The sequence below is a fragment of the Takifugu flavidus genome, chromosome 1 (genome assembly GCF_003711565.1).
Source record: "Takifugu flavidus isolate HTHZ2018 chromosome 1, ASM371156v2, whole genome shotgun sequence".
NCBI classification, from domain to species: Eukaryota; Metazoa; Chordata; class Actinopteri; order Tetraodontiformes; family Tetraodontidae; genus Takifugu; species Takifugu flavidus.
The window spans coordinates 4,784,162-4,808,371 of NC_079520.1; the positions used below are offsets into that span (position 1 = coordinate 4,784,162).

At 44.3% G+C, this 24,210-nt stretch overlaps 4 protein-coding genes across 13 annotated transcripts in view; 2 read left to right on the forward strand and 2 right to left on the reverse strand.

Annotated features, from left to right (window-relative positions):
- Positions 1-305: 305 nt before the first annotated feature.
- On the forward strand, positions 306-10,157 carry map3k19 (mitogen-activated protein kinase kinase kinase 19). 6 transcript variants are annotated; one of them, XM_057053399.1, is made up of 16 exons: positions 306-542; positions 902-1,108; positions 1,585-1,745; positions 1,836-1,951; positions 2,929-3,104; positions 3,798-3,843; positions 4,393-4,480; positions 5,084-5,191; positions 5,322-5,479; positions 5,609-5,643; positions 5,720-7,663; positions 7,751-7,849; positions 7,936-8,174; positions 8,282-8,534; positions 8,600-8,808; positions 8,915-10,157. In XM_057053399.1, exons 2-16 carry the CDS (start codon positions 926-928, stop codon positions 9,036-9,038), a joined length of 3,939 nt encoding a protein of 1,312 aa, XP_056909379.1. In that variant the 5' UTR covers positions 306-542; positions 902-925; the 3' UTR covers positions 9,039-10,157. The 6 variants fall into 6 exon arrangements, with proteins under 6 accessions (XP_056909379.1, XP_056909388.1, XP_056909397.1 ...); XM_057053408.1 differs by having other exon boundaries at positions 306-538; XM_057053417.1 differs by having other exon boundaries at positions 307-542; positions 5,325-5,479.
- Positions 9,934-17,371, reverse strand: ccnt2a (cyclin T2a). 4 transcript variants are annotated; one of them, XM_057053458.1, is made up of 10 exons: positions 17,167-17,371; positions 16,495-16,576; positions 16,086-16,214; positions 15,738-15,798; positions 15,304-15,366; positions 14,909-14,954; positions 13,275-13,438; positions 13,002-13,072; positions 11,417-12,629; positions 9,934-11,285 (listed from the first exon to the last, which is right to left on the reverse strand). In XM_057053458.1, exons 1-10 carry the CDS (start codon positions 17,322-17,324, stop codon positions 11,197-11,199), a joined length of 2,076 nt encoding a protein of 691 aa, XP_056909438.1. In that variant the 5' UTR covers positions 17,325-17,371; the 3' UTR covers positions 9,934-11,196. The 4 variants fall into 4 exon arrangements, with proteins under 4 accessions (XP_056909438.1, XP_056909447.1, XP_056909454.1 ...); XM_057053467.1 differs by lacking the exon at positions 15,304-15,366; XM_057053474.1 differs by lacking the exons at positions 15,304-15,366; positions 15,738-15,798 and having other exon boundaries at positions 13,275-14,954.
- A 508-nt stretch (positions 17,372-17,879) lies between these two features.
- Positions 17,880-21,466, reverse strand: acmsd (aminocarboxymuconate semialdehyde decarboxylase). Of its 2 annotated transcripts, none has more exons than XM_057053490.1 (10): positions 21,312-21,466; positions 20,691-20,735; positions 20,126-20,222; positions 20,008-20,057; positions 19,654-19,890; positions 19,408-19,501; positions 18,768-18,863; positions 18,453-18,625; positions 18,245-18,343; positions 17,880-18,064 (listed from the first exon to the last, which is right to left on the reverse strand). In XM_057053490.1, exons 1-10 carry the CDS (start codon positions 21,366-21,368, stop codon positions 18,002-18,004), a joined length of 1,011 nt encoding a protein of 336 aa, XP_056909470.1. In that variant the 5' UTR covers positions 21,369-21,466; the 3' UTR covers positions 17,880-18,001. The 2 variants fall into 2 exon arrangements, with proteins under 2 accessions (XP_056909470.1, XP_056909480.1); XM_057053500.1 differs by having other exon boundaries at positions 21,384-21,452.
- A 643-nt stretch (positions 21,467-22,109) lies between these two features.
- tmem163a (transmembrane protein 163a) overlaps positions 22,110-24,210 on the forward strand; it is a 29,017-nt gene continuing 26,916 nt past the window's right edge. Inside the window, exon 1 of the mRNA XM_057039532.1 lies at positions 22,110-22,669. Coding sequence (XP_056895512.1) covers positions 22,486-22,669 — 184 coding nt within the window. The 5' untranslated portion in view covers positions 22,110-22,485. The remainder of the gene's footprint in view (positions 22,670-24,210) is intronic.

Sequence of the window (24,210 nt, forward strand, 5' to 3'; positions counted from 1 at the left end):
GGTGGGAAAGTTGATACAATGATTTTTGGCTGATAAAGATTTGATTATGGCTTCTATTCTGTTGTGGAAACATTGGGAGGTGTAAATAGAGTCAAAACTGTCTTTATAAAGTTTCACTGAGAATAAGTGTACTCATGAACTAAAACACAAGTATAAGCAAACGTGAACTGTCATTTTACAAATGCTTTGCACATGTGATAACATATCTGTTATTCTTTTATTCTTTGTGTTTCTTTATCTTAATTATTATTAGGTCATGAAATAAATGTGTGGTTATTGGATGCACATCAGCTTGAAATTCCAAGATGTAAAATACTTTTGCTCTACACAAATGTTTGTTGGTATTGAAGCACAGGACTGGCCTGCCTGTCTGCGTGACCATCTCCAAGGCAACCAAGTCTAAACCAACAGCAGGAGGTGTGCAGGAAAAGAGGGGACAGACGAAGTAAGGCTGGAGTTGAGAGGTTGTTAAATGTGTTTGTCCACGGCCCACAGACCTGGGACTGTTTCACCACGGAATGTCAAGAAATGACAGCATGTCAGTGAGTAACCAAGCGCTCAGGTCAATTCTGGTATCGCAGTTTATTTTACTTTAAATTAGAATTGTAGAAAGTATTCTAAATATGACTATACAGGCTTTTATCCATAAACAAGTTGATAAAATATGCACTTGGTGTGAGCTTTATGCTGTCTGTGTAGCCTCCCTTTCCCACAATAAACACTGTGTTTACCCTCTTTGTTCCAATATAACCAGTCTATTAAGCCTTCCTGCAGCCCTGTAGTCACTTTATAACAGCAAAGATGTTGAATGTTGGGTAAATACAGGATAACTGACCAGTCATTGTGCATGTTTAAACCATTTAGGAGACAAAGATTCTGACTTCTTCTCCATGTTGTTCAGCTCTGACAGCGAAGGCTTGAGGTCATGGAGAGCGAGAGGAAATGGAGTGTTGAGATGCTGAGAGTGGAGCAGAAGGAAGAGAATGAAGGCGTCCTGTCTGAGGGGTCGGAGGAACTGGAGTTCTCCATCACTGATGATGAAGAGGTCGGAGAGGAAGAGCGAGGGTCTGCACCTCTCATCGAAGCCTGTCGTAGAAACACAACTGAGGTACGTGTGTGCTGCTGCTGCGGTAGTAAAGTTGAGCCCTTTATTCTCCGTGCGTGTCGTCAGCAGATGGTCTCATTGCTGCTGATAGCTGGAGCAGATGTGACACCGTGTGACCGCAGTCGACGGACGGCGCTCCACGAGTGCCCTCCTGAGCTGCAGGAAAAGGTTCTGAGGTGGATGTCGAGGCCCAGTATGCCTCTGCAGATGGAGCTGCTGCAGGCTGCCTGGCAGGGAGACCAGAACTCTGTACAGCCCCTGCTGGTATGACCACATGAGGGGGTCAAGGAGCCCTTGTAACAAAAGCACATGGGAGGATATTATGGTGCTTTTGCGCTGTCCTTGGGTGACCTTGTACAGCTGGAAATCAAGACCAGTGATTAGGTTCTTCATTCAGACAATATGTCATTGTTCTTTGTGAGGTCACCAACTGTATCATCAGCAGTCTAGTGTGTGGAAACTGCCTTCTGTGCTCGTAGGCTCAGACACTCGGAGTGGATGTAAATATGTCCAATGCTGATGGCGTGATGGCCGTGATGCTGGCCGTCAGGGATGTTGACCTGTTTGAAGGCATAGCGACGCTCATGCCGTGGGAGCGCCAACCCGTGGACGTGCTCAGGGAACTGCTGGGACTCTCAGCGTAAGAACTCGCCGTCAATCAGTATGTCATCCATCACAGCGTGGAGGAGGTGTGAGCTGTCTCTGACACGGTTCCCTAATCCTCCGACAGGGACGTGTGGGCCCGAGACCACGGCGGCCCCTCTGTTCTTGACCACACCGCTAACATCAGAAGCCTTCTGAGGGAGGACATCTTGAAAATGATGTTTGAAGCTGTCAATCATGCAGGTATTGACTTTAATAGTCAAGGATTATGTCAAGATGTTTTTTTAAAGCTACCACTTTGTCAATTATTCAGCTCTAGAGACTGAATATTGATGTGTACCTTGCAATGCACCAAAAAAATAGCTAATTCCAGCTAATGCATAAATTCAAAGGCATACCTGAATTGTATGGCTTATTGCCAAGCATTTAGTTTAGGAACACACTGTGATTAAAAAATAGGAGATTAGTACAACAAATGACAATACAACACTCTAGTAAAGGCACAGTAAATGCAGGTATGACTTTCACAATTCAAAGTCCCAGGATGACCAAAGTCAATAACCTGAGGCCGAGGAAATAAGGTAAAGGGTATTAAAACCCTGTCAGCACCCTTTGAGGTATTGAAAAGAGCCCTAAGTCCTTTTTGTTTTAAAAAAGAAATATTTGAAAATATTAATCTTTACATTTACAAACAGGAATCACAGTTTCTTTAATGGTTCTTAAAAGGCAGATGAAAAGTGAGATGATAGCAGTTTAGATTATGTTGTTTACAGCTTTGCAGTCACAGCATTGTGGGATTTGGGCTCCGAAATAAGGCTTTTCATGTTATTTCTACATTCTCCTGTTTCTCAGCAAAAGATAATCTGATTAGAATCAGAAAAGATTTTGTAAGGGGATTCCCGTATTGTGTATGTCATTCTGATGGATTCCTTTTACGGGCTCGACCAGTAAATTAGGTGTTTAGTGTCAATTATGGACCACGTGTTGGTGGGTTGGACATACGATCAAAGATTTCCATTCAAGAGGCCGAGTAAGCACATGAGGGCACACACAAACATGCCGCGTAATCCTGTTTATTCAGAGTAAAACTCAAAGCCTGCAGTGAAGTTGGAGGTAAGAAGAAGGCTTGTTTGACTTGTTGGTGTGTTCCGTCACGAGATGGTGCGAGTGAATGTATCAATAAGGCACAAATGTTCAGCTCTACATTCAACCTCTTCCAGATGATGCCCATACGTCGCTCCTGGACCTCGAGGAACACTCCCACCTGGATTTGGTCTTTGGAAATTCAGATGTAGAGTTGGCCGTGGAGATCCTTTGCCATCACCGGTTGACCGCTGCCTCCTCGACACACACACCTAACCAGCAGGAGCACATTCTGCCCTCCAGCCACTCAGAGGTGAGCAACAAACACATGTCGGCAAATGGAAATGATCTCAAAAGTCCTTCAAGTCAATCCTGCAAGGGATGAAGAGATTCGAACACGGTAACAGAAAATAGAAATGGGTCTGTGATAAGGGGGCGTATTGACACAAGTGTGCACTGTTGATCTCAAGCATCCACAAACCAGAGCTTAGAGGGGCCACAAGCACTCTGTGTGTGTGTGTGTGTGTGTGTGTGTGTGTGTGTGTGTGTGTTGGAAGGGTGGTCCCAGTAGCTGACACCTAGCTGCCACACTCCTACCGTATATTAAGTATAAACAGAGCAGCTGGCTGGCTGCGGAAGAAGAACAGGTGGTTTATGGGAAAACACTGTGACATTTCAAAGACTCACTGGCACCGCCCGCTGCGATATAGAGTACTTGTATGAAATAAAACATGCACAGCGCATGATTATAGTCTTTTAAACCCAGCACACATTTTATTGGTCATTGTGTGAGATATACTCTGGTTGTGTTCTGCCTGGAACATTCAAGGATATTTAGGAAATTGGAAGAAAATCAAATCACAATTGCCAAGAGCAGAGAGGGACAGAACACTTGTTTGGCATGATGTTTTTCTCTGTAAAGTTAGTCCCAAGGCCATGAAACAGCTGTCATTTTGAATAGACCATTATATATAATGAATAATTCATCGCACTTTGCTCTTTCCAGGAAGGGCTAGAGTCTCAAGGACATTCTCAGGCTGACTTCAACCAGGGTAGGAACTACAGTTTTTAAGGCTTTGACATAGACTTTGACTCTATGTAAATTTTCTTTATGAGGTTGTTCAGTGTTGTATTTTGAGGGCAGTACCAGTGTAAAAGGCTGAAATAAATCTAATCCCTTTGTAAAACAGAGGAGTGGGAGGGCAGGTTTGACTGGGTGGGAGGGGTCACACAGAACACGACCTCTCAGCTGACTCGTACCTCAGTCACGGCAGCATGGCTGACACATGCACACGGGACAGAGTGTGTCAGGAGAGCAGCAGAGGTGCTATAGGCAGGCTCTGAAAATGGGGGGAACCCAGAACAACTGAGGGACAGGTAAAGGACAGAGGATCAGTCATGTTTGCATTGATATTGTGATGTCATTCAGAGTTCTCCAGAATCCTGCAGTTCTTAAAGTATCCAAACTACATCAGATCTGTACGCAGTTACAGGTAGAGGCCGTTTGAGTAACAGGATAAAAGAACAAACTGTGAATTTGTTAACAGTGAAGGCGCTTCTCTCTCTTTGTGTGTGTGTGTGTGTGTGTGTGTTTGAGACAGATAAGGAAATCCCCCTCCATTTCCAAAACGCCATGGAAACGCTGAAAGGCATCGGGCAGAGCTACAAGGACACACGGAGAGGAAGCAGGTGGGTCCAGTGAAATCCCACCATCTTTTGGCACTCGCACACAAACACACACTTCCTCCGGGCTCCTTTTAAATGCGGCCTGGCTGAAAGGCTGATAGGAGCATCTGTGTATAAGTAAACACAAACAGTTACTCACACACCAACATGCTGTGTGTGTACAGTTAACACTCCACCATCCCGTCACGCGGTTAATCGTCTAAAGCGTAAACTAGAAGTACCCGTCGCCACTCCCTCGGCAGCAGAATAGCATCCTCTCTGGTTACACCGCGGCCCTGTGTGCACCTGTCACTGCATCCAACCTGTTCTGCACAAACAGGTCAGCAACACAGAGACAGGGGGAGAGAGAGTCCTGGTGAATCAGCCCATTGTCCTGTTTCTGGGGAGCTTTCACTGCTGAATCCAAACTCTCCGGGAAGAATACAGACCTCTGAGTTTCAAAGGCTTCCACTGAGGTCTTCTATTAACGGAGAGATGAGAGGGAAAACGTAATATACTGTACATGCTTCAGCGCGAAGCAATAAGACTCATTTCTGATTACAATAATCTTGCAGAAGAAAAAAAACACTGGTTCTGTAAAGGGAAAAATTGTTCTGCCTCTTTCAGGGGAGGTTTGTGTCTGCCAAGCCTGAGCAGCAGCCACGTGGACCCTTCTCCATCACCCGGTTTATCAACGACCAGAACCTCCTGCCTACCTGCACCCCCCAAACAAGGGTAGGTACAAATCTGAATGTCAGCATTAAATGGATTAAACAGACCATCTGAGGTGAAACATTCAGTTTTAATGTGTGAAACAAAAAGCTTTAAGGTTTAATATTCTCAGCCGTATGATTTGGTTTTTAAGCAGACGGCAACGGAAGATGTTGGCTGCTTCACCCGTTTCCTCCACCCGCCTGGTGACGGAGGCCCAGTCAGGCCAGCTGAGCCAATCCGCCCCCAGCGTCATGGAACCCCTGCTGGGCTCGAACAGTTGGCTCCATACCAGAGCAAACACCCAGACCAGTATGCACTTATTTTTATGAATCACAGTACAATGTCACATTGGTATTTTAGTATTCATGTATTAATTTTATGCAACAATCAAATATCACTGTTGAGGATACTTCACGTATGGTTTCCTATCGTCTTCAGGGATGGGCGCTGAAGACACTGTAAATAAACAAAAGGTATATTCTCCTCTACCAGCTTCACCTATGAATATCTGATTCAGGTGTAATCATTTTGAAAACATTTAATACACAGGATTTCTTGCCAGTTTTGAGTCCTAAGCTGTTGGAGCCACTAAACAGGCCTGAGGAACCTGCAGTTCTGCCAGTGCTCAGACGTCATGCTCCACTGAAGTTCAGCAACAACAGTCCTCTTTCCTCCTGGATCCGGCTGAGGACAGACAGGACATGGGGCTGCCCACGAATTGGACCCCTGGTTACGAAGGGTGGCAGCGAGGAGAGCGGGTCCAGCAGCAGTTCCATCGATCTGGAGGACGAAGGCGATGGCGAACAGGACGTGCACAGGAAGGCTTCAAGAGAAAGCCGTCTGAAGTTTGCTGGAGATGGAAGTTCGCAGCTTCCGAATGATATAAACCCATCCAGAGATTTGGTTCAGACGATGATTAGAACTATTCCACTAATCCACCAAGCAGCATATAGTGGAAAACCAGTCATTGCTGCAAGACTCAGTCCAGAAAAAGTGACAGCCCATCATTGTGAAGGCCAACGTTCAAAAACAAAGCATCCTGCTCACAAGCAGATCTTCAGCAGGAGTACTGATGAACGAAGAGAAACTGTCACGTTTAATGCCCCTGTAACATCCAAGTATGAGGAGGTCAAGAGCAATGCAGGCCAAACCCCAGAGAGTGAGATTAGCCTTAAGGAGATACATAAGACTGAAGGTGAACCTTATGAATGCTGTGAAGATAATCTGAGATGTGATCTTCTCACAAAACAGGATTTTCAGGTCAATAACTTGCTCTCACACAGAGCAGATGTAAAGCTACAAACAGAGAGGAAAATGCCGTCACCATCATCAGGTGGAGAGCTTTCAGGATCAAACATGGAAGTCAGAGAAGACAGCGGGACCCGAAGGCAGACAGCCTGCTCACAGAGCTCAAATACTCATACCAACCAACGGCCCTTCAATATACAAGCGTGCCCTAACCAAAGCAAATTCCACCATGACAAGTCCCAAAGCATTACAAGGTTCTCTTCCTCAGAGTCTGAGCAAAATAAGGACAACAGTAGGAGTCCTGGAGGTCAGTGTGAGTTCAGCTCACCTCTCCCAAGACAGAAGGCCTCTGATAAGACCAGAGGGTTAAATTCCATGAGCAGAGCTCAACAGCTTCCAGCGCTGAAAGACAACCAGCTGTGGAAAAGACCCAGTTTGGCAGGGACCACAAGGTCCAAATCTGCTGTGGACTTCATCACCTACAATGACATGTTTCAGCAGATACAGAACGTGGACGAAGGACCAGCGATCTATGAAATGTTTGCTGGTCCTCTGTACGACAACCTGAGAGCCTCCAGCTCCTGTGATCAAGTCCATGACAGGAAGGTTCAGTCTGCTAAAGCCACGTGCAGACCATTAAAGAACGCGCACACGAGCAAAAGTCGAGCCGGACCAGCAGAGAGAATGGTGGTTTCAGCGAAGGGAAGACCGAAACATGAATCTCCCAGGCAGAAAAATAAGCTCACATCTGCTTCATGCAACAAAAAACAGCAACTTAAGTCTATTGCACAACACGACGGGCATAAAGAGGCCGCGTCAGCTCTTCCCAAGGATGCTGACAACTGGCGCGCTCAAGAAAAGGGTGAAGACCAGATGTTATCGACCATAGAAGAGTCCGATACATTAAAATCTGACATCATTGCACTGAATATTGCAGCAGATACGTCTCGAAATACTCCACCGGTCGACCCTACGTTTCATCAAAACCCGGAACAGCCGAAGAGCGACACCTGCGAGCCTTCAGACGGCAGCGGCCCCGCCATGTCACCAGTTTACCAGAAGTTCCTGGATGGTGTGGGCGACGGCCCGCTGACTGATGAGCTGCTGCAATGCCTGGCAGAAGAGCTGATTTCACTGGATGAGAGGGACGCCGTGTCCACCGGTCCCTCCGAAATCCTGGAACCAAGTCAAGAAAAGTCCGATACGGAAAACGATCGAGAATGTGGGAAAAAAGAACTTCCTCAGGTAAAGTCCTTTCATTAAATTAACATATTTTTGCCATAATTAAAAGAACCAGACACATAGGTTTATAATTCTGTTTCTAATTGGCAGACTGGGTCAGGGGGCGTGGCTGTCAGTGCCTCTGGGTTGGCAGATGATGCGATCACCTGGACAAAGGGCGAAGTGCTCGGCAAAGGAGCCTACGGGATAGTAAGTACAGCAGGTCACGTGACAACAAAAGATTGTTGGGGCTAGAGCAGCAGATGTTGATGGAGCCTCTGCTGCCTTCTCACCAGGTGTACTGCGGTCTGACCAGCCACGGCCAGCTGGTAGCGGTGAAGCAGGTTAGCCTGGATGCTTCGGACCCCGACGCGGCAGACGGAGAGTACGCTCGTCTGCAGGGGGAAGTGGAGCTCCTTAAAACCCTTAGACACGCCAACATCGTGGGTTTTTTGGGGACCTCGTTTCATCAACAGGTGGTGTCCATCTTCATGGAGTACATCCCTGGAGGATCCATCGCTAGCATCCTTCACAGGTGGGGGTTTGGGGGGTTTGTCAGCTTTTATTAAAACACATAGGATTCCGGAGGTCCTGATTGCGACGTGTTTAAAAGAACTCACTCTCATCGTTTACTAAATTTAGGTTTGGACCCCTGCCAGAGCGCGTCCTGGCACTGTACACGAAGCAGATTGTGGAAGGAGTGGCCTACCTTCACCTGAACAGGGTGATTCACCGAGACTTGAAGGGGAACAACGTCATGCTGATGCCCACGGGAATCATCAAGCTGATAGACTTCGGCTGCGCGCGCCGCCTCAGCTGCGTCAGCCACACCGCCAGCAACGGCGCGGACCTGCTGAAGTCCGTCCACGGCACGCCATACTGGATGGCGCCAGAGGTACACACGAACACAGTTAATCAGACCTCATTATTTCTGTGACTGGAAGCGTGTCGTCTCCGCAGGTCATCAATGACTCGGGATACGGCAGGAAGTCGGACATATGGAGCGTTGGTTGCACAGTGTTTGAGATGGCGACGGGGAAACCGCCGCTGGCACACATGGACAAGATGGCCGCTTTGTTCTACATCGGGGCCCAGAGGGGCATCATGCCCCCACTGCCAGATGGGTTTTCAGATACAGCCAAGGATTTTGTTAAAACCTGCCTGATATGGTGAGAGCAGATCAAAATGGAATCAGTATTTCACTGAATGAGTTCCCAGTTTGATATCAAGAAATCACTTGAGTGGTCTCTCCCCTCCTTTGCTGTCTCCTTCCAGTGACCAAAGGCTGCGGCCGCCTGCAGAACATCTGCTGAAACATCCGTTCATTCACCAAAATAAGACCACGGTGAACATAAGCCAAGCACAGAGAATCAACTGCTCAGTGGGGCCCTGCAGCTGAGACGCTGCCAGAGTTTTCATTTCAGGGGGAGAGTAAATTATTTTCTCCTTAGGGTGACCTTTCAAAGGCCTGAGCGTCACATACATAAACGGGCTACTGACTGGTAGCTCTGGGTACAAACAAACATTGCACTTGGCAGCAATGGGCACAAGAACCTGGGAATGGGAAAAGACAGAGGCAGAATATTGTTTGTACTTTTCAGTACTTTAAATCTCTAAAAATGTGCCAATCCTATCCGTTTAAAGCTGCGTTGAGTTAATGATAAAAAACGTCATTTCAACGACGAAACCTTCAGTTAAAGTGAAGGAACTGAATCAAGGTTTGATTTGATTATCACATGCGTGCGCAAAACAAGACCATCGACGCGCACTGAGGAGTATTTTACAAATGTGCAAAACAGCGCCGTTTAATCTTTGGCTTAAATGATGTATATATTGAGCTACGGGTTCAAAACTCTAAGGAAAAGAGGGTTTTCGATGGGTTGATTGGTCTGGCCTGAACGTTCATGGAGGTTTTTGTGCAGCAGTGTGTTCGCTTGCACGAAATACGGACACGTGTGCACCAATCCTGAAACATATTTTGAGCAGTTCGACGGCGTTCGAGCCACAGAACCGTACTGACCCCGTCCAATATTGGCCCAATCGATTCGATAGTTCTGTTCGTCTTTGCCACAGCAGCTTTATCCTCAGTGCGCACGACGGAGCTCAACCTGTGCGCATCCTGCCAAAACAACTCCGAGACATCGGGTCTGTACCAACATTCCATTCCCAAGTTAGATATTAGTTTTTAGTATTGTGGAGTTTTAGTTAAAATGTTAAATGGCATTTTAGAATAGTTTTTGTTTAATTCAGCACAAATACCCAGACAGCTGCTCGGTCAAGAAGTAACGCTCACGCCGAGATTGGAGAACAGTTTAATGTCGTTAACGGGTTTAAAACACGCACGTTCTGGTACATTCCTTAACAGGAGGACGCCGGCAACTAGACCCTGCAGGCGCTTGCATACGGTGGATGGCTCCGAGAGCAGTCAGTGGAAATTAAGCTGAGACTAATTTTGCAATATCTTTTGGTGCATCACGTTATAAGTGTCTTGAATAAAGTTTGTCACGCTCAAAGGTTATGACGCTAAAAGGTTATGTAAACTTTTAACAGAGAAGTTGCTGTATTCTTTTTTTCTTTCTTGAGATACAGCCTTTGGCATCAAGCTTAAGGTCTATGAAAGGTCTAAAAGTTCGGTTTTTGGTACAGCGAGCATTGCTGATGTCACAGCAGGTGCTGTTTGTTGCGTCATCACTAATGGCACTGACTACTAGCGATTTAATTACAGCACATCGCCCCCTGGTGGTATCCTGTTATAAGTACATGCTGCAATCAGTCAGCCATTGAAGCCCAATCTGTGGATTAATAAAATAAGTCTTTTATAGGTGTTATTCTTATACTTACAAGCAGCTCCAAACCTGAGTATTCATCGTATAACTTTTTTTTCAAACATACAAAAATGTATGTACAATTAGCTTCACTTTCTGTAAACAGCAAGGAAGATTTCTCCTTTCAAATCCCTTTAAAGATTTAAACATGCAAATTATACACACATCACTTATGTATAAAAGGAAATCAGGATAAGAAAGTAATCAAAGAGATGAAGTTTGCACCAAAGAAAAAGCATCTACTAAACAATTAGAACTCATCCCCAGCTGGTCAGTTTTCTTCCAAACAACTGCAGTTACGGTTTAATTAAATTACTCACTTAAAAATAAAAAGTGCATCTTCCATGCTATTAATAGCACTTACTAATACTTTTGTTTCCCAATATGGAGATCTGAAAGGCCTTCTGCCCAAATGAAAACACAGACACCCACCTTTCTTGCACATTCCTTGGCTCATTCAGGAAGGAAAACCAAGCAGCAATTCAACACACTAACGGAAAATCAACAAGTGTCACCATCACAACCCAGAAACCGGTCAGTCAGGAAGCAAATTTTATGATTTGCGTCTCTCAGAAACAGAGAGCAATACTTTTTTTGCAGATAAAATCTTCTGCCTTCCAGTAAAGGGTTTATCGTCACATAAAGTAATATTTCTAGGGCACTTAACAGGGAGGTGAGCATAGGTATAAAAGTCTGTGGTTAGTTTGTCGCCGTGTCTGAGGGGTGATGGCCTCAGTGTCTCTGCTCCCCCACTTCATGAGGAGGTTCGGTAGGAGGTGGGTACTGTTGGGGGGGGTACTGCTGAGAAGTCCGCAGCCCACCTGGGTATGAGAGGAGGGGAGAAGAAATAAGAACGAGGAAGATGAGGACGGAGATTAGAAATATGGTAAACAGAGGACTTTAAAAAGCCGGAAGTTGGGGGTGGAGGCACTGCGGATAGATAGAGATGTACCTGCAGCACCAGCGCCAACCTTGGAGGTTTTGCTCCCTTTGGAGCAAGATGTGGTGAATGAGGAGGAAGGGTGGTGGTTGTGGCTGACCTCGGCGTAAACTCGCTTGTGCGACGTCAACGGCGGAGGGGCCGGGCCGGGAGGAACGAGCAGGGTCCCTTCAGCGGTGGCGAGTCCTGGGGGAGCGCGCAGCGGTCCCTCCGGCTCTCCGCGCCCGTTGCCGCTGTGCGTGTGACTGTGCTTGTGGTGGCGGTGGAGGTTGTGGTGCTGCTTCTCCTTGCTCACCGCAGGACTGGAATGTTTGCTCTTGCTGTTGGCGTTGCTGGCCGTCACGCCTTCATCGGATGAGCCGTGGCGATCTGACGAGGACACCTTAATCTTCATCTTAAGATCCTCTTTGTTTGATTGTCCACTTTTGTTGAGCTGAGAACTTCCTCCAGAACTGGGAACAGCCATGCGGAGCTTCAGCAAACCTTTGTCCCACTTGTCGCTGTTATGGCGCTTTTCTTGGCTTGTTAAAGAGGAGGGGGCTTTAACTTTCATTGGGGAGTCAGTTGTTCCGGCGCTGCCGCTCTGTGACGTTTGGTGGAACTGCGAATATTTTCTATGATCTAGTTGGCTCAAAAATGACGATGCATAGGAAGAACTAGAGGAAGACGACAGATCTGTCTTCAAGTCACAATCCACTTCTCCTCCGTGGAGTTCCAGAACAGGTTTCTGCCCAGAAACGGCCAGATCTGCAGCATGTTTCTCTCTGTATTTGTCCAGTGACAGCTTCGGAGCCTGACTGGGTTGAGGTGGAGGAGGAGGGGCTGATGGAAGGCAGGCAGACTGAGGTGTTGGCTGATGTTTCGACATGCTGCCTCCTTTTTGCTCCTGCTTGACAGGGCTGAAGTCTAAGGTTTTCTCAGTTTTGTATACCGGTAAATGCTGAAGCAAAGCCGAGGTGGAAGTCTGCATGGGCATCGTGGCCTCCTGGCAAGAGATGCTCTGTGGTTCCTGTTTTATACACGTTGAGGCGTAAACAGGCCACTCGCTCTGGCCAGATGTGTTGTATGAGCAATCCAAAGCCAGAGTTGCGCCGAGGGTTGCTCCTGCTTTGGAAAAACCTGGATTGGAGGCATCACCTTGATCTTGGTTTATGGATGTCCCAGCAACAGAGTTCTCAGTCAGCTGAGAACTCTCAGACTTGGGCTTTTTTGCAGCTTGTGTTGCCTTAAAAAAAAGACAAAGATTTTAAAACATTTGTAAAAGAAACAAAACATAAAGAAACAGTTCAAGGATTTTAAAAAAAAAATCCTTTTAATACATCAATATTACTCTTAATTCTGAGAATTAGGGTTACTCCCAAATAAAAGCAAGTCAGGGACGAGAAAAATGTTTTGCATTTTAACATCCTGACCCTTATTTTCACAATCTTACTCATTTCTCTATTGTTGGGAAATCATTTATCATTAGAATATTATTATTAGAATAATGCCATCTACATCTCCTCATGTTAGCTTATCTGCCCCAGGACACTGGATGTTATTTGTACCAACTGAAACAAACTTTGCCAAGAAATTTGACACAGGGTTCGGGTCTCACCCTCCAATTCCGTATTCTCTTCAACCTGCTGGGCGTCTTCTCCAAAATCTGCAAAAACTCGTGAGTTAACTCTGGAAACAGAAGATGGGAATATCATCAGACTGGTGGGAATACTGCTCTAACTTAGCCACATTTCATCAATTGTGCTTGTGAGAAATCAAATCGGACCTCCCCAAGGTCAACATGCTTATGGCAAGACATAAGTTACAGCTAGCTAGAATGTCAGTACTTTAACACAATAATAAAATGGCTAATGACCATAATGAGTCTCACCATCAAGCAGCTCAAGGCGAACCGAGCTGTCCACATACTCCCACCAGTGTTTTCCATCAGTAGAAACTGGAATCTCCCAGTTGGACCACTTACAAGCCAGGTGGATGCAAACACAGGCGATCACAGTGGGCTTGTACTGGAGGCAGAAGGTAGTGAGGTGCAGACTGTGTGTGAGTGTATAAATGTTGACGTGAGGTATGCGAGTTGATCCAGGTCGGGTGGTGGCCACAATCAGTTCCACATGTTGAGAAAGGATAAAGAAAAAAAACAAGAGGGAGCAGACAGCTTTAATACACTGTAAAATCAAAACTCTGCAGTTCAACATTCAACACAAACTCAATAATATCCAACAATAAAACATCCAGCTATAGGTTACATCTCAGATAAGAGAAGATTCCAGTGATGTTTAGGAGTGGAATTTTGGATTTTTATTACACAACAATGACGACTCTAAATTTTGAGGCATCATTAAAAAAGAAAGGAAGTGATGAACAGGAAATGTGCAGCCACGCGACACTGCTGTACGTGTGACAGACTAATGGGCAAACTGTATGTGCCTCACACACACGAGTATGTTATTACTCGTGTAATAACATACAGTAGTTATTATACGAGTGTGGGCTCAAAAACTAGAAACCCGAGGAGCTTTAGCAGGAAGCAGTTTCACAAAGAGTCACCAAAACATCAATAAGCTACATAAGATTAAAATTAAAGTGTTTGCTTAGAAATCCTGGGAAAAATATGGAGAGATTAGGAAAGTTGATCAGACAATAAACACAAACACATTACAGACTGTAATAAAACATCAGCCATCTCTGCAATCTGGCACAAAATTGGGAAATCCAAACTCATTATTTTTTTGTTGCCAATTTCCACATGCATTGATTAAACTAAGCTTAATATCAAGCTAGATGTTAAAACAATGACTTAAGTCTGACCTGCAATGTTAAGTAAATAAATTATGGCATTAAGTAAGAAAAACCTGGTCAGGTCTCAGAGTTCCTATGACCAGTGAATGCCTCCTACTTGTTAAAATGGTGTGACAGCTTTTAATAATCATAATGAAACATTCTGCATGATGGTTTGATGTTTTGTTTTGTCATATCTTTTACAATTTCAGTTAAAATTGTGAAAGACATCACGTTAGGATCTGCATTTTAAATCAGGCAAAAATCACGAGACATTTCAAACAAATGTGTAAATATGAATGTAAAAAAACAAAAATCTGCGGTACTCACCGGAAGCGTTTCTACGAGAAATGTTTACATCTGTGAAATCTTTAGCTGCTATTCAGGCTACCAAAGTGTCTTTCTTTTAGACTTATGCACTTTTTCGCAACCGAACAAATGTGTGGGTTTAAAGCGCACCACTATACTTCACATCTTGCATTCAACCCCTCTGTGCCAACACGTGGTCCCTTGTACAATACACCGCACTGCGACTGGGGCCGGTAATGCTACAAGCCACTCTGTTCCACGCCTCTGTGCACAAAGGCAGGAAGCTGACAGGAGATGGCAAACATCCCAACAACCACCAGTGCAAGTAGGGCCCGTTGGACACCGACAGGGTACCCTGCATTACAGGAAGCTATGGTGTGCAGTCAAAGTGCAACAAAGGAGGGGCAGGATAACAACCTGTTGGTAGCCATGAAATAGGAAGTCTGTGCCAGATCCTTGCTTGCTGTGTGAGAGACAAAGAGAGCAGAGACAGGGATAGAGTGAAACAGGGTTTTCATTTGTGAAAGTGAAAAACTAGAAGAAACCGTTAAGTCTCTCTCTTTTTTACGACTTTCAAACACACCAATTGAACCCAAATCACAATTTTTTACCTGCACAACAACTCAAATCTCTCTCTCTCACTCTTTTTAAGCACCCGCTGACTAGAGCAGAAAAAAAACACTTCTGAACATTCTCAACGCTCAGAGGACCATCAACAGGACAAGGTGTGTTCGTGTAACCATTAAACCAGCAAGGCTGAGGTGGGACAAACAAGATCAGAGGGCATAAAGAGCAAAGAAGGAAGCCTCTACCTCGCACTAGCTGGGTACATTTCACCACATCAGTGTGTGGGTGCTCAATAGTAATTTCAAAGCCTGGAACAAAATACATGACAGGTGAGTTCAACACAAATACAACGTGGAGGTGACATGTCATTACAAGCGTAAGAGAACAAATCAAAAGGTCACTTTAACGCCAATCAGTTCAAAATGGAGTTATTCATATAAGTGGAAAGTGCAATTTGTCCATTTTTGGGTTAAGTCTTGTTACAACAGAATGACATGTCACCTTTACATGGTACACTGGAAAATATACGCAAATAAACCACACTTCAGCTGATAAAGCATCTTACTCAAAGGCTGTGATTAATAAATTCCATAGTGATCGGTGGCACGACACCCAGAAGTGATAGAGTTAACAAAAATAGGCATCTCTCAAGACATCCATTCCAGTCACCAGAACTTACCCAGGGTCTGCAGCACTATGGATTCAAGCATCACCAGCTCTTGAGCTTGCTGGAGGTATGCCTGAAGTTTGATAGACAGTCATTACAACATATCTGTAATGAGTCTAGCAATCTATGTAGCCACCTATAACCGGGTTTAAAAGGCCAAAAGGAGGGTGCTAACAGGCTCAGTTCTGAACGATACTGTGTGTCACAGCACACCAGGGCAGTTAAGGTTTAGTTTTCCTTGGTTGCCGTGGTTATTTAACACAGCCGGGTAAATGTAGGAAACGCGACCCATAACAACACCTGAAATTCCATATGACGGGCGGGGAAGATCCAAATATTTAAGACCTACAGCAAACTCACATTGCTTTTTGTGTCCAGAGGAGTTTCTTGGGGATTTAGGCAAGCGTGTGCAACCTTGATCACGTGTTCGAGTTTCCGAGGTTGTTCTTCCACTTTTGCGGCCAAGAACAAAGTAGTTGGAGATATAACCTATGCCAAAAAGAATTAAACAGCACACATTCAGGTCTCAGTCTTTTTTCTGTAATCATCTAAAGTAATGGTCTGCAGGTAGGGATGCACATTATCCTGCTAGATATCAATGAGAATATCAGACCTGAACACGACAATTTTGATTCAAATTGCAGTAAATCTTTTTTCATGCATCATAAGGTACTAATCACAAGAGTTAATTATAGCAATATGTATTGACATTGGCTAAGATAAACATATTGTGCATCCCCACTGTCAGTTATTGTTCAAAAATACTTACGTTCCTGTGGAATTTGGTGAAAGAGTGGTGCATATAAAATCTATGCATGTAAACAATTGCTGTATTTATCGTTAATTGGGAACTGGATGACAAGTCAAAGGAAAAAAAGATTCACAGTGGTGCTCAGTTGATGCCTCTCTACAAATCATTTAAAATCTTATAACAATTATCGCTTTCAGTGTGTGAATATAAAAGCAGGAAACGATGGACTGAGGATCCCCAACTCAGCACCACATTGCATTAGCAAGCTAAGTGTCCGCACGACTTCTAGAACAAGCACTATAGCTAATTACGTCCAATCAGATTCAAGAAGCGATCTTGATGATTACATGTTTCGTATTCAAATGGGATACGGGGTTACTCGACGATCAAAACTCAAACGGAGGTGTAAAACCAATATTTTGGGCACCTAGATTAGAAGGCTGGTCGCCCCCGGTGACGTGTTAGCATTAAAATGCTTGCAAAGCTAAAAACGAAGAGGCAACAATAGCCCACGTTCAAACTTTAACAGCGATTCATCATTTCGCCTAAATTATTAACTGAATGCCTCAGGCAAAAGCTGACGAATCCACTTCCATGGCATCACCACGCGAACAAGCAACGGGCCAACGTTTTGCGCCATGTCTCTGCAGTATGGACAACGGACAACCTAAGTTTGTTTACAAAGGATACACGTTGAGTCTCTGGCCCATGTCTTGGATCAGATTCGCCGACTGTTGCCGGTACGAGAGCTCCCGATCGGGTTCTATTCCGCATCGGCGAGACGGCGTGTTTTCGAGCTGCTCTCGGGTAAAAAACCATTTCGACGAAGATCCCCGGCACGCCGCCATTGCGCTACAACGTTCAGCTGGGCATGCGGAATGCGGACGTGACGTAGGTCTCGCACACGGAAGTGCTTCTTCTGGGATTGACTGGCCTGTGAACTTGACTTGGTTGTAAGAAAAAGACATTTGTCCTGTTTAATTAAGCATTTACACAATGCCTTCGAGGTTTAGTTGAATTAGAGCAAACCAGACCTTAATTATCTCCGTCAAGGAGGCGATGTGACAGCTGGTGTCTGTCTGCCTGCCTGGCTTTTAGCAAAATAACTCAAAAAGCTATGAACAGATTTTAATGACATTTGCAGGAAATGTTGATAATGGCCCATGGGAAACCTCATTAAATGTTGGTGATGTTCTTGATTCCAGAAGAATTTGACTAAAGGGGGTGCTGATATTAAAGGTGTCAGTCTGTGGAAATGACCTGCTTTGTTGAGGTCTTACACTCCCTGAGTGATTTTCTTCATGTCTGTGAATTTATTTATTTTTTACCTTTTAAAAGTGTTTTATTTAAATAAAATAGGTGCTTGGTAATTTGATAACTAAAATAATGTTGTGAAGCCAGTATACCACTTTATTTACTGATTTATTTATCACAGAAAGGAAGAGGATAATTTTTATGTTATTGCTGCCATAGCAACAAGTACAGGAGTCGCCTCTGTGAATATGACATCTGTTTCGATTTCAGGTTATTCAAATTGGTCACGTTTCAGGTCCAAAAATTCCAGTGCATTTCCAGCCAGCAGTTTATCCTGCAAACAAACAGTGGACATTTGTCATCTTAGGTTTTAGCGTTTGACAGCTACAAAACTGATAGTTTCCTTTAGTCTCATGCATTTGTCATGATTTGCAGCATTACTATACAGCACAATGAAACTGTGATCGTGTCAGTATAATTGAATTTGTTGGAAGGACAGAGAAACAGTTAATGCCTTTAACGTGTCATCGAATTCTTCCATGGACTCAATCAGCGTTCCAGGCTGCAGTTCACCCAGTGGGAATGGATAATCCGTTCCCAGCATCACTCTATCCTGACAGGGGAGTAGAAGCATGTTTACATTTGTATATGAAAGCATCTGGTCAAAGCTGTTGAGTTGCGGGGAACCTTAATCTTTAGAAAGACCGTGAGCGGTTGCTTACTTTTCCGATCACATCAATGAGCAGCTTCAGGGCAACGGGATCATGAACCAGGGAGTCGGTGTAGAAAGAACCCAGGTATTTTCTTGGACTGATCTGATTGTCCACTGCACACAGATCAGGGCGAACCATGTGGCCATGTTCAATTCTTCCAACAGTGAATGGAAAAGAGCCACCTGTAATTACATACAATAATTACAACAATAACAATCGGACGGTGTGTCAAAATCCATTCCTCCGAACAAAGAGTTCAAGTCAAAATGCATTGCATTTGTCTTGTGACCTTAATGTGCTCTAATTCAAACATGTCAACGGTACCTCCGTGTGCAAAGCAGACTTTGAGTTTTGGAAATTTCTCAAAAATACCCCCAAATATCATGGAGCAGATGGCCATGGTTGTCTCTGACGGCATGCCTGGGAGAGGGAAAGCTCAATAAAACCTCACATCTTTACCTTTGGTACCTACAATATACAAAACACACTGCAAACTGCTGGACAGTCTTGTCTCATATTTACTTTCACTATGAACAGTTCAATATTAGCTGAAACATTCTATGCCTGTGGGCACATGTATACTAATAACTAACTAATATTTCATCATAATACTCTTTACATGTCTCAGCACTCATAGCCTCATGAAGGACATTAATAAATGACAAAAAATAGTCAATCATAACTGTTTTGGTTGTGCAATGGTTTTGAGCCATCAATGACACTGTGCATTCGAATGTACAGTAATTTATTTATTTGTATGACTGATAATGCCATGAGTTTAGTCCTTGACAATTAGGTAAACATTATCAATCTCTGAGATTATACACATTCTACAGTGCATCAATGAGCCAAAAAAAATTGCCAATCGCTTTAGGAACCATCGGCGGTAAAATTTATAGCTGAATTTATACTTATTGATTGATTCTACACCCAAACCTATCCTACTCCATCACTTCTTCCTCACCCACCAGCCAGGGCAGCCAATACTTAGCCATCCTCCCATCTGTCTGCATGTCCCACGGGTGGACAAATATGGAGCAGCCCAGCTCCTCTGCCGCCTGCACGACAGACGGCAAGATCAGCATTTCTCCATAATCAAAACTTGACCTCTGTGTGCTAAAGAATGCCATGTCCCGTGTGTGTAGCGGGATATCGGTAACATGGACATTTGCCGGCGGCGTTATCGAACTGAAAGCAGCAGTATTCTCACGGCATAGAAAGGATGGAGCTCAGGAGCGTTCAGGTCCCAGTCGTTGATATGCGAGCCAATTTGGACTCCAGGAAAACCCAGTTCTGTCACACAGCGTCTCATCTCCAACACAGCCAGGTCAGGGGCTTGCATGGGGAGTGTGCCCAGGCCCACAAACCTCTTAGGATGGCTCCGTACCGTCTCAGCCAGATTGTTATTCAAAAGGCTGCAGAGATCCATCGTGTCGTGGGGTTTGGCCTTTAATCCAATGACAAAATTAGTTTAGCATAGCAAAAAAAGTTCAAATGTAATTCATACATGTTCAAGACTGCGTCTCTGAGAAGTTGAAGCGATCTTGTGATCCTGGAAACATACCCAATAACTGAACATTACAGGAACAGTTGAAAGGGCCTGAATCGTGACACCTAAACACAAACAGATGTTGTAGGACTCTGAAATACAAAACACGGTCACTGTCTTTGTGTGCTTCTACCGTGTCGGTCCATGTCCCTTAAACGTGCCTTTGCATCCCAGCAGTTTTCCTGAATGACTCTGAACAGCTTTCCATCCTTTAGCATCTCCGCTTCGCCCTGAATCAGCACGTTTCACATGACTGCAGTTAATCTCATTACAAGACATTTGCTGCATTAAAATGACAGTTTTGAATTATTGTATGTTTTGAGGCTGCACTTATAAAAACAACCACCTGGTGGCAGCAGAAAACCGATTTACTTTTAAATTTACAGTCCAAATTTAACAAAATCCTTATTAAATCTTAGCAGAAAATAGGGTGGATAAAAAGTCTAATAATATAAAAGCAGACAATGATCAGTCTTGGGTGAGCTTTCAACACATTTCACACCCTCCTTTTGTTGCTTGTATATGTCCTCCTAAAGTTGACCTCTCTGCGCCTCTGCCACCAGGTCTGTGCTCTGCAGTGGCCCCGCATACTGCGTTCCCCAGCTGCTACCAACTGAACGCTCCATCAGGGTGTGAGAGGATCCAGCTGCATCTCCATGCGTATCAGTAGACAGAAAATGGAAGACAGCATTACTCACGCTGCAGTGATGATGAAGCTGCACGAACCCGTCATATCCGTATCTCTGAAGCAGAAAACACAGCACCACATAAAGACAAACGCATCCGGGGGTAACTCGTGTGACTCATGGCGGCTCATCTGCATGCAGATAAGACTGTTAAAGATTTACAGCATTGCCATTCGTGTATCTGCAGTACAACTGATTTTCATACAACTCTGTAAAAGAAGTGAGCTGCTTCAGAAAGTGAACAGAGACGTTCAGGAGCTTATCGAGAGCCGTGTCCGCTGGTGCTCCATTTCAAGATCTTGAATCTTTTAATTGGTTCTTTTTATTTTTTAATGTGGCTTTTTTTGATTTTTCTAGTGACAAAATTGTTGCCACTGTGTATTTCTGAAACATAAAATGACAGTAGGATAATAAGAGAGCAGTCAGGGTCGAGGACCCCAGGATTTGATTAAAGTTTAACCATCCTGACAACACGGCCGTTAAGTCATTCGACATTTGAGCTCCTGGTACCATGTTGAGTGAAATGAGAACCTCTACCTGACCCGCACCGACATGTTATTCAGGTGGGTGGTTCCACTCACAGGTCACAAAGACCAGAATCATAATTAAGCTGGTGTCTCTTTTTGCTCCTACCTCCTTTAAGTCTGGCCATTCCTTCGGCAAAATGTGATTGTGAATATCCACTTTCATTCTTGTGACGTTCACCTGTTGAACATGCGGCGGTTCTGCCTCCAGCGTAGTTACTGTGTTAGTCTGGCTGAGTCAAGCGGCCGGCAGGTGAGTGGATCCTGGAAACGCTGGTCATTTATTAACCGGTGTGGATTAATCATTGGTGGGGTGAATTAAAAAGACAAACAAACACACACACACACACACACACACACATACACACATACACACACACTGAAAATAGGAACTGATTTTTACCACAAGTATCAAGAAAATGGTGGAATATGGTTGTATGGTGGAATATAGAAAAAAGATGTTAAACTGTAATATTTGAGTGAATATTCTTTATGACAAAATTAGTGTTATGAGGTAAGTTTAGCCATGAATGCACAACAGCCTGCAATGGCATGATCAGTTATAGAGTTCTTGTGATTTTAAAGCCCTTCCTTTAAATGGAATTATTTGGAATAGCTGCGGTACCATCAGGTCTCAGCTGCTCAGACCACTTCCTCAAACTGGTTTTCTCCACAGTCTCATGCTGTTGCGCACAAAAGGCCATTAAACATCCGTGGGCTTTCGACGACGAGCATAAATGGCCTCGATAAAAGTATTAACTGAGACCAATTAGCTAATTAGATGGCAGAAAATCGCACTCATGGGCGATAACGAGTGTCAATACACACCATCTAAAATAAGGTTTTTGTTTTCTATATATAATTTCAGTGCTGCGAGTTACTGTTATTGCATGTGTCGGCCATGTGGGACATACTTCGGAGAGGAGGAGGGAAGGAGTCACAGGAGGAGGGGGGAAACTTGCCGGTATCAAAAGATTCATAACAGATCTCAACGTTTATCGCGCCGATCTGCCGCTAAATTCCGTGACATCACCCGATCTGACGGGGAAATTAAGGGAGGCCGTGAACTGCTGATCCAGCTGCAACACAAGGAGTTGGTTTGTTGCTGATGCTGCAATAAATCCGTTATCTTCTGTCTGGTCCATCCTCATTCTCCTCTCCTCTCTGCGCTCCGGTGGCTGGATGGCTGCTGCACACCGCGAACCGGCGTGATTTCAACCTTTTTATTACCTCCTCAACACTCCAGACTTAAAACTATACAAACCCAACTTTAACAAAAGAAAATGACAGATTCGGCGAACCAGGAGTCCAGTCCCGTCCCGGACCCGACGATTGTGGATCCCTGGCCGGTGCAGAACGGCCACGGCTTCACCAACAACCATCACCCGCAAGCCAAAAGCCCCGGACAGCCGGAGGGCTTCAGCACCGGCCAAGAGATGAAGATCACAGACAGCGTGGAGGGAGAAGGTAACTTTAATGTCTTCAAACTTACAGATCTGTGCATTTACGCGCGTGCGTTCGCGCGAGCGTGCGTGCGTGTCGGGTATTTTTATCCATTACAAGTATTTTTAGTCGCGGCTAATTTGAATTATTTATCACATTAATACTGCAGCTGGATTCTGACCGGAGGAAATGATATTTCATTCATTCATTCATTCATTCATTCATTCATTCATTCATCATTCATTCATTCATTCGTTCATTCATTCTTTCTTTCATTCATTTGGAGGGGTTCAGGTGAGTTTATAATAACCCCAAACCTTCTCCAACACGTTAAATTCAACATGTCTCTCAATATATGTGGAAAAATAAGACCGAGGTCCACATTTGAAATCTGCACTGAGATCAGTTTTCCAACTTGAGGGATTTTCTTGAAATTCCATGTCTGCATATCTGTAAGGATTAGCCTACGGACAGATGCCTGAGCTCTTTTCTTTTTAAATCAACTACATCATGCTTAAACACACCAATATTCTTCCCTTAAAAAACATTGTCCGAAGATAAAAATAAATAAATAAATGTAACTGTAAACTACAGTGAAATGTAAATCAATCATGCTCTCATTGACTGCTGATATTCCTGGCTGATTAGAACATCACTGTGACGCATCAGTGACGACAGGGTAGATTCTGCCTGTAAAATTCCTTCTTTCCTTAATTGGCCCCTGTGACACCAATGGAGACATATATGCACACTTTAAAGGCTAAAGAAGGAGCTAAATGGCCAAAAGCATCAGACCAGGAGGGGTACACACCAAAACCAGTCTTTTTTGTTTCATTTTTGCCCTTGTAAATCGATGCTCGTCCTGGTAAAGATGGCTGTGCAAACTCCCTTGTTAAGGAAAACTGTGCTGAATTGATACCTGTCACATATGCTGAGCGCACCCTTAAAACTGCCTTTGGTCTTGCTGAGATAACATGAATGTGTTTTGTGTAATCCCATTTGTCATTTGTCATGCAAAAAAACGAGAAAAAGACATATTCTTCCATGGATATTATCGGGCAATGGTGCTGTACATATATGCAGCCTGGTGATGTTAGCGAAACGGAAATTTGGCATCGGAATTGTGGTTATTTTTGATTCACAGCATATAAGCGAAGACTCAACGGGCTTAGAGATTCTGACTCGTCACCTTAAGAACAAAAAAAAACAATTTCTGCAACTTAATTTTTCTGGGTCACCTGTTGAGACTATGATCACTTTTCCAGGCTTTATTATTATTATTGTTATTATTATTATTCCATCTGACAGTGCAGATATAAGCAGCTTTTCCCCTTCCAAGGCTGCCCCCCTGGTGTCTCCCACACTGGTCCACTACAAGCCACCGTCACCACCGAGCTGTGGAAGATTGGTGCTCAAAATGACCTACATGATTTCATCCTTTCGCGTGAACTTCTCGTGGGTTCCTTGTTAAAATTGGGGCTGTGAGAGCGTCGGCTGTGTGAAAAACAAGTGGGGAAAAGCAGCGTGATGCTGTTACAAATGACACGAGTTGACGCACGTTTTCC

Coding starts and splice junctions, on each gene's coding strand:
- map3k19 (XM_057053399.1), top strand. CDS start 926: ATGGAGAGCGAGAGGAAATGGAGTGTTGAGATGCTGAGAGTGGAGCAG. Junction 3,844..4,392: donor TCAGGCTGACTTCAACCAGG/GTAGGAACTACA, acceptor TGTTTGAGACAG/ATAAGGAAATCCCCCTCCAT. Junction 4,481..5,083: donor GACACACGGAGAGGAAGCAG/GTGGGTCCAGTG, acceptor TGCCTCTTTCAG/GGGAGGTTTGTGTCTGCCAA.
- ccnt2a (XM_057053458.1), bottom strand. CDS start 17,324: ATGGCGGCGTGCCGGGGATCTTCGTCGAAATGGTTTTTTACCCGAGAG. Junction 15,799..16,085: donor CTCTGGACACAAAAAGCAAT/GTGAGTTTGCTG, acceptor ATCAAACTTCAG/GCATACCTCCAGCAAGCTCA. Junction 15,367..15,737: donor CATAGTGCTGCAGACCCTGG/GTAAGTTCTGGT, acceptor ATTTTGTTCCAG/GCTTTGAAATTACTATTGAG.
- acmsd (XM_057053490.1), bottom strand. CDS start 21,368: ATGAAAGTGGATATTCACAATCACATTTTGCCGAAGGAATGGCCAGAC. Junction 20,058..20,125: donor AAGGGACATGGACCGACACG/GTAGAAGCACAC, acceptor GTTTGTGTTTAG/GTGTCACGATTCAGGCCCTT. Junction 18,864..19,407: donor TTGGCTGCCCTGGCTGGTGG/GTGAGGAAGAAG, acceptor TCCCTCTCCCAG/GCATGCCGTCAGAGACAACC.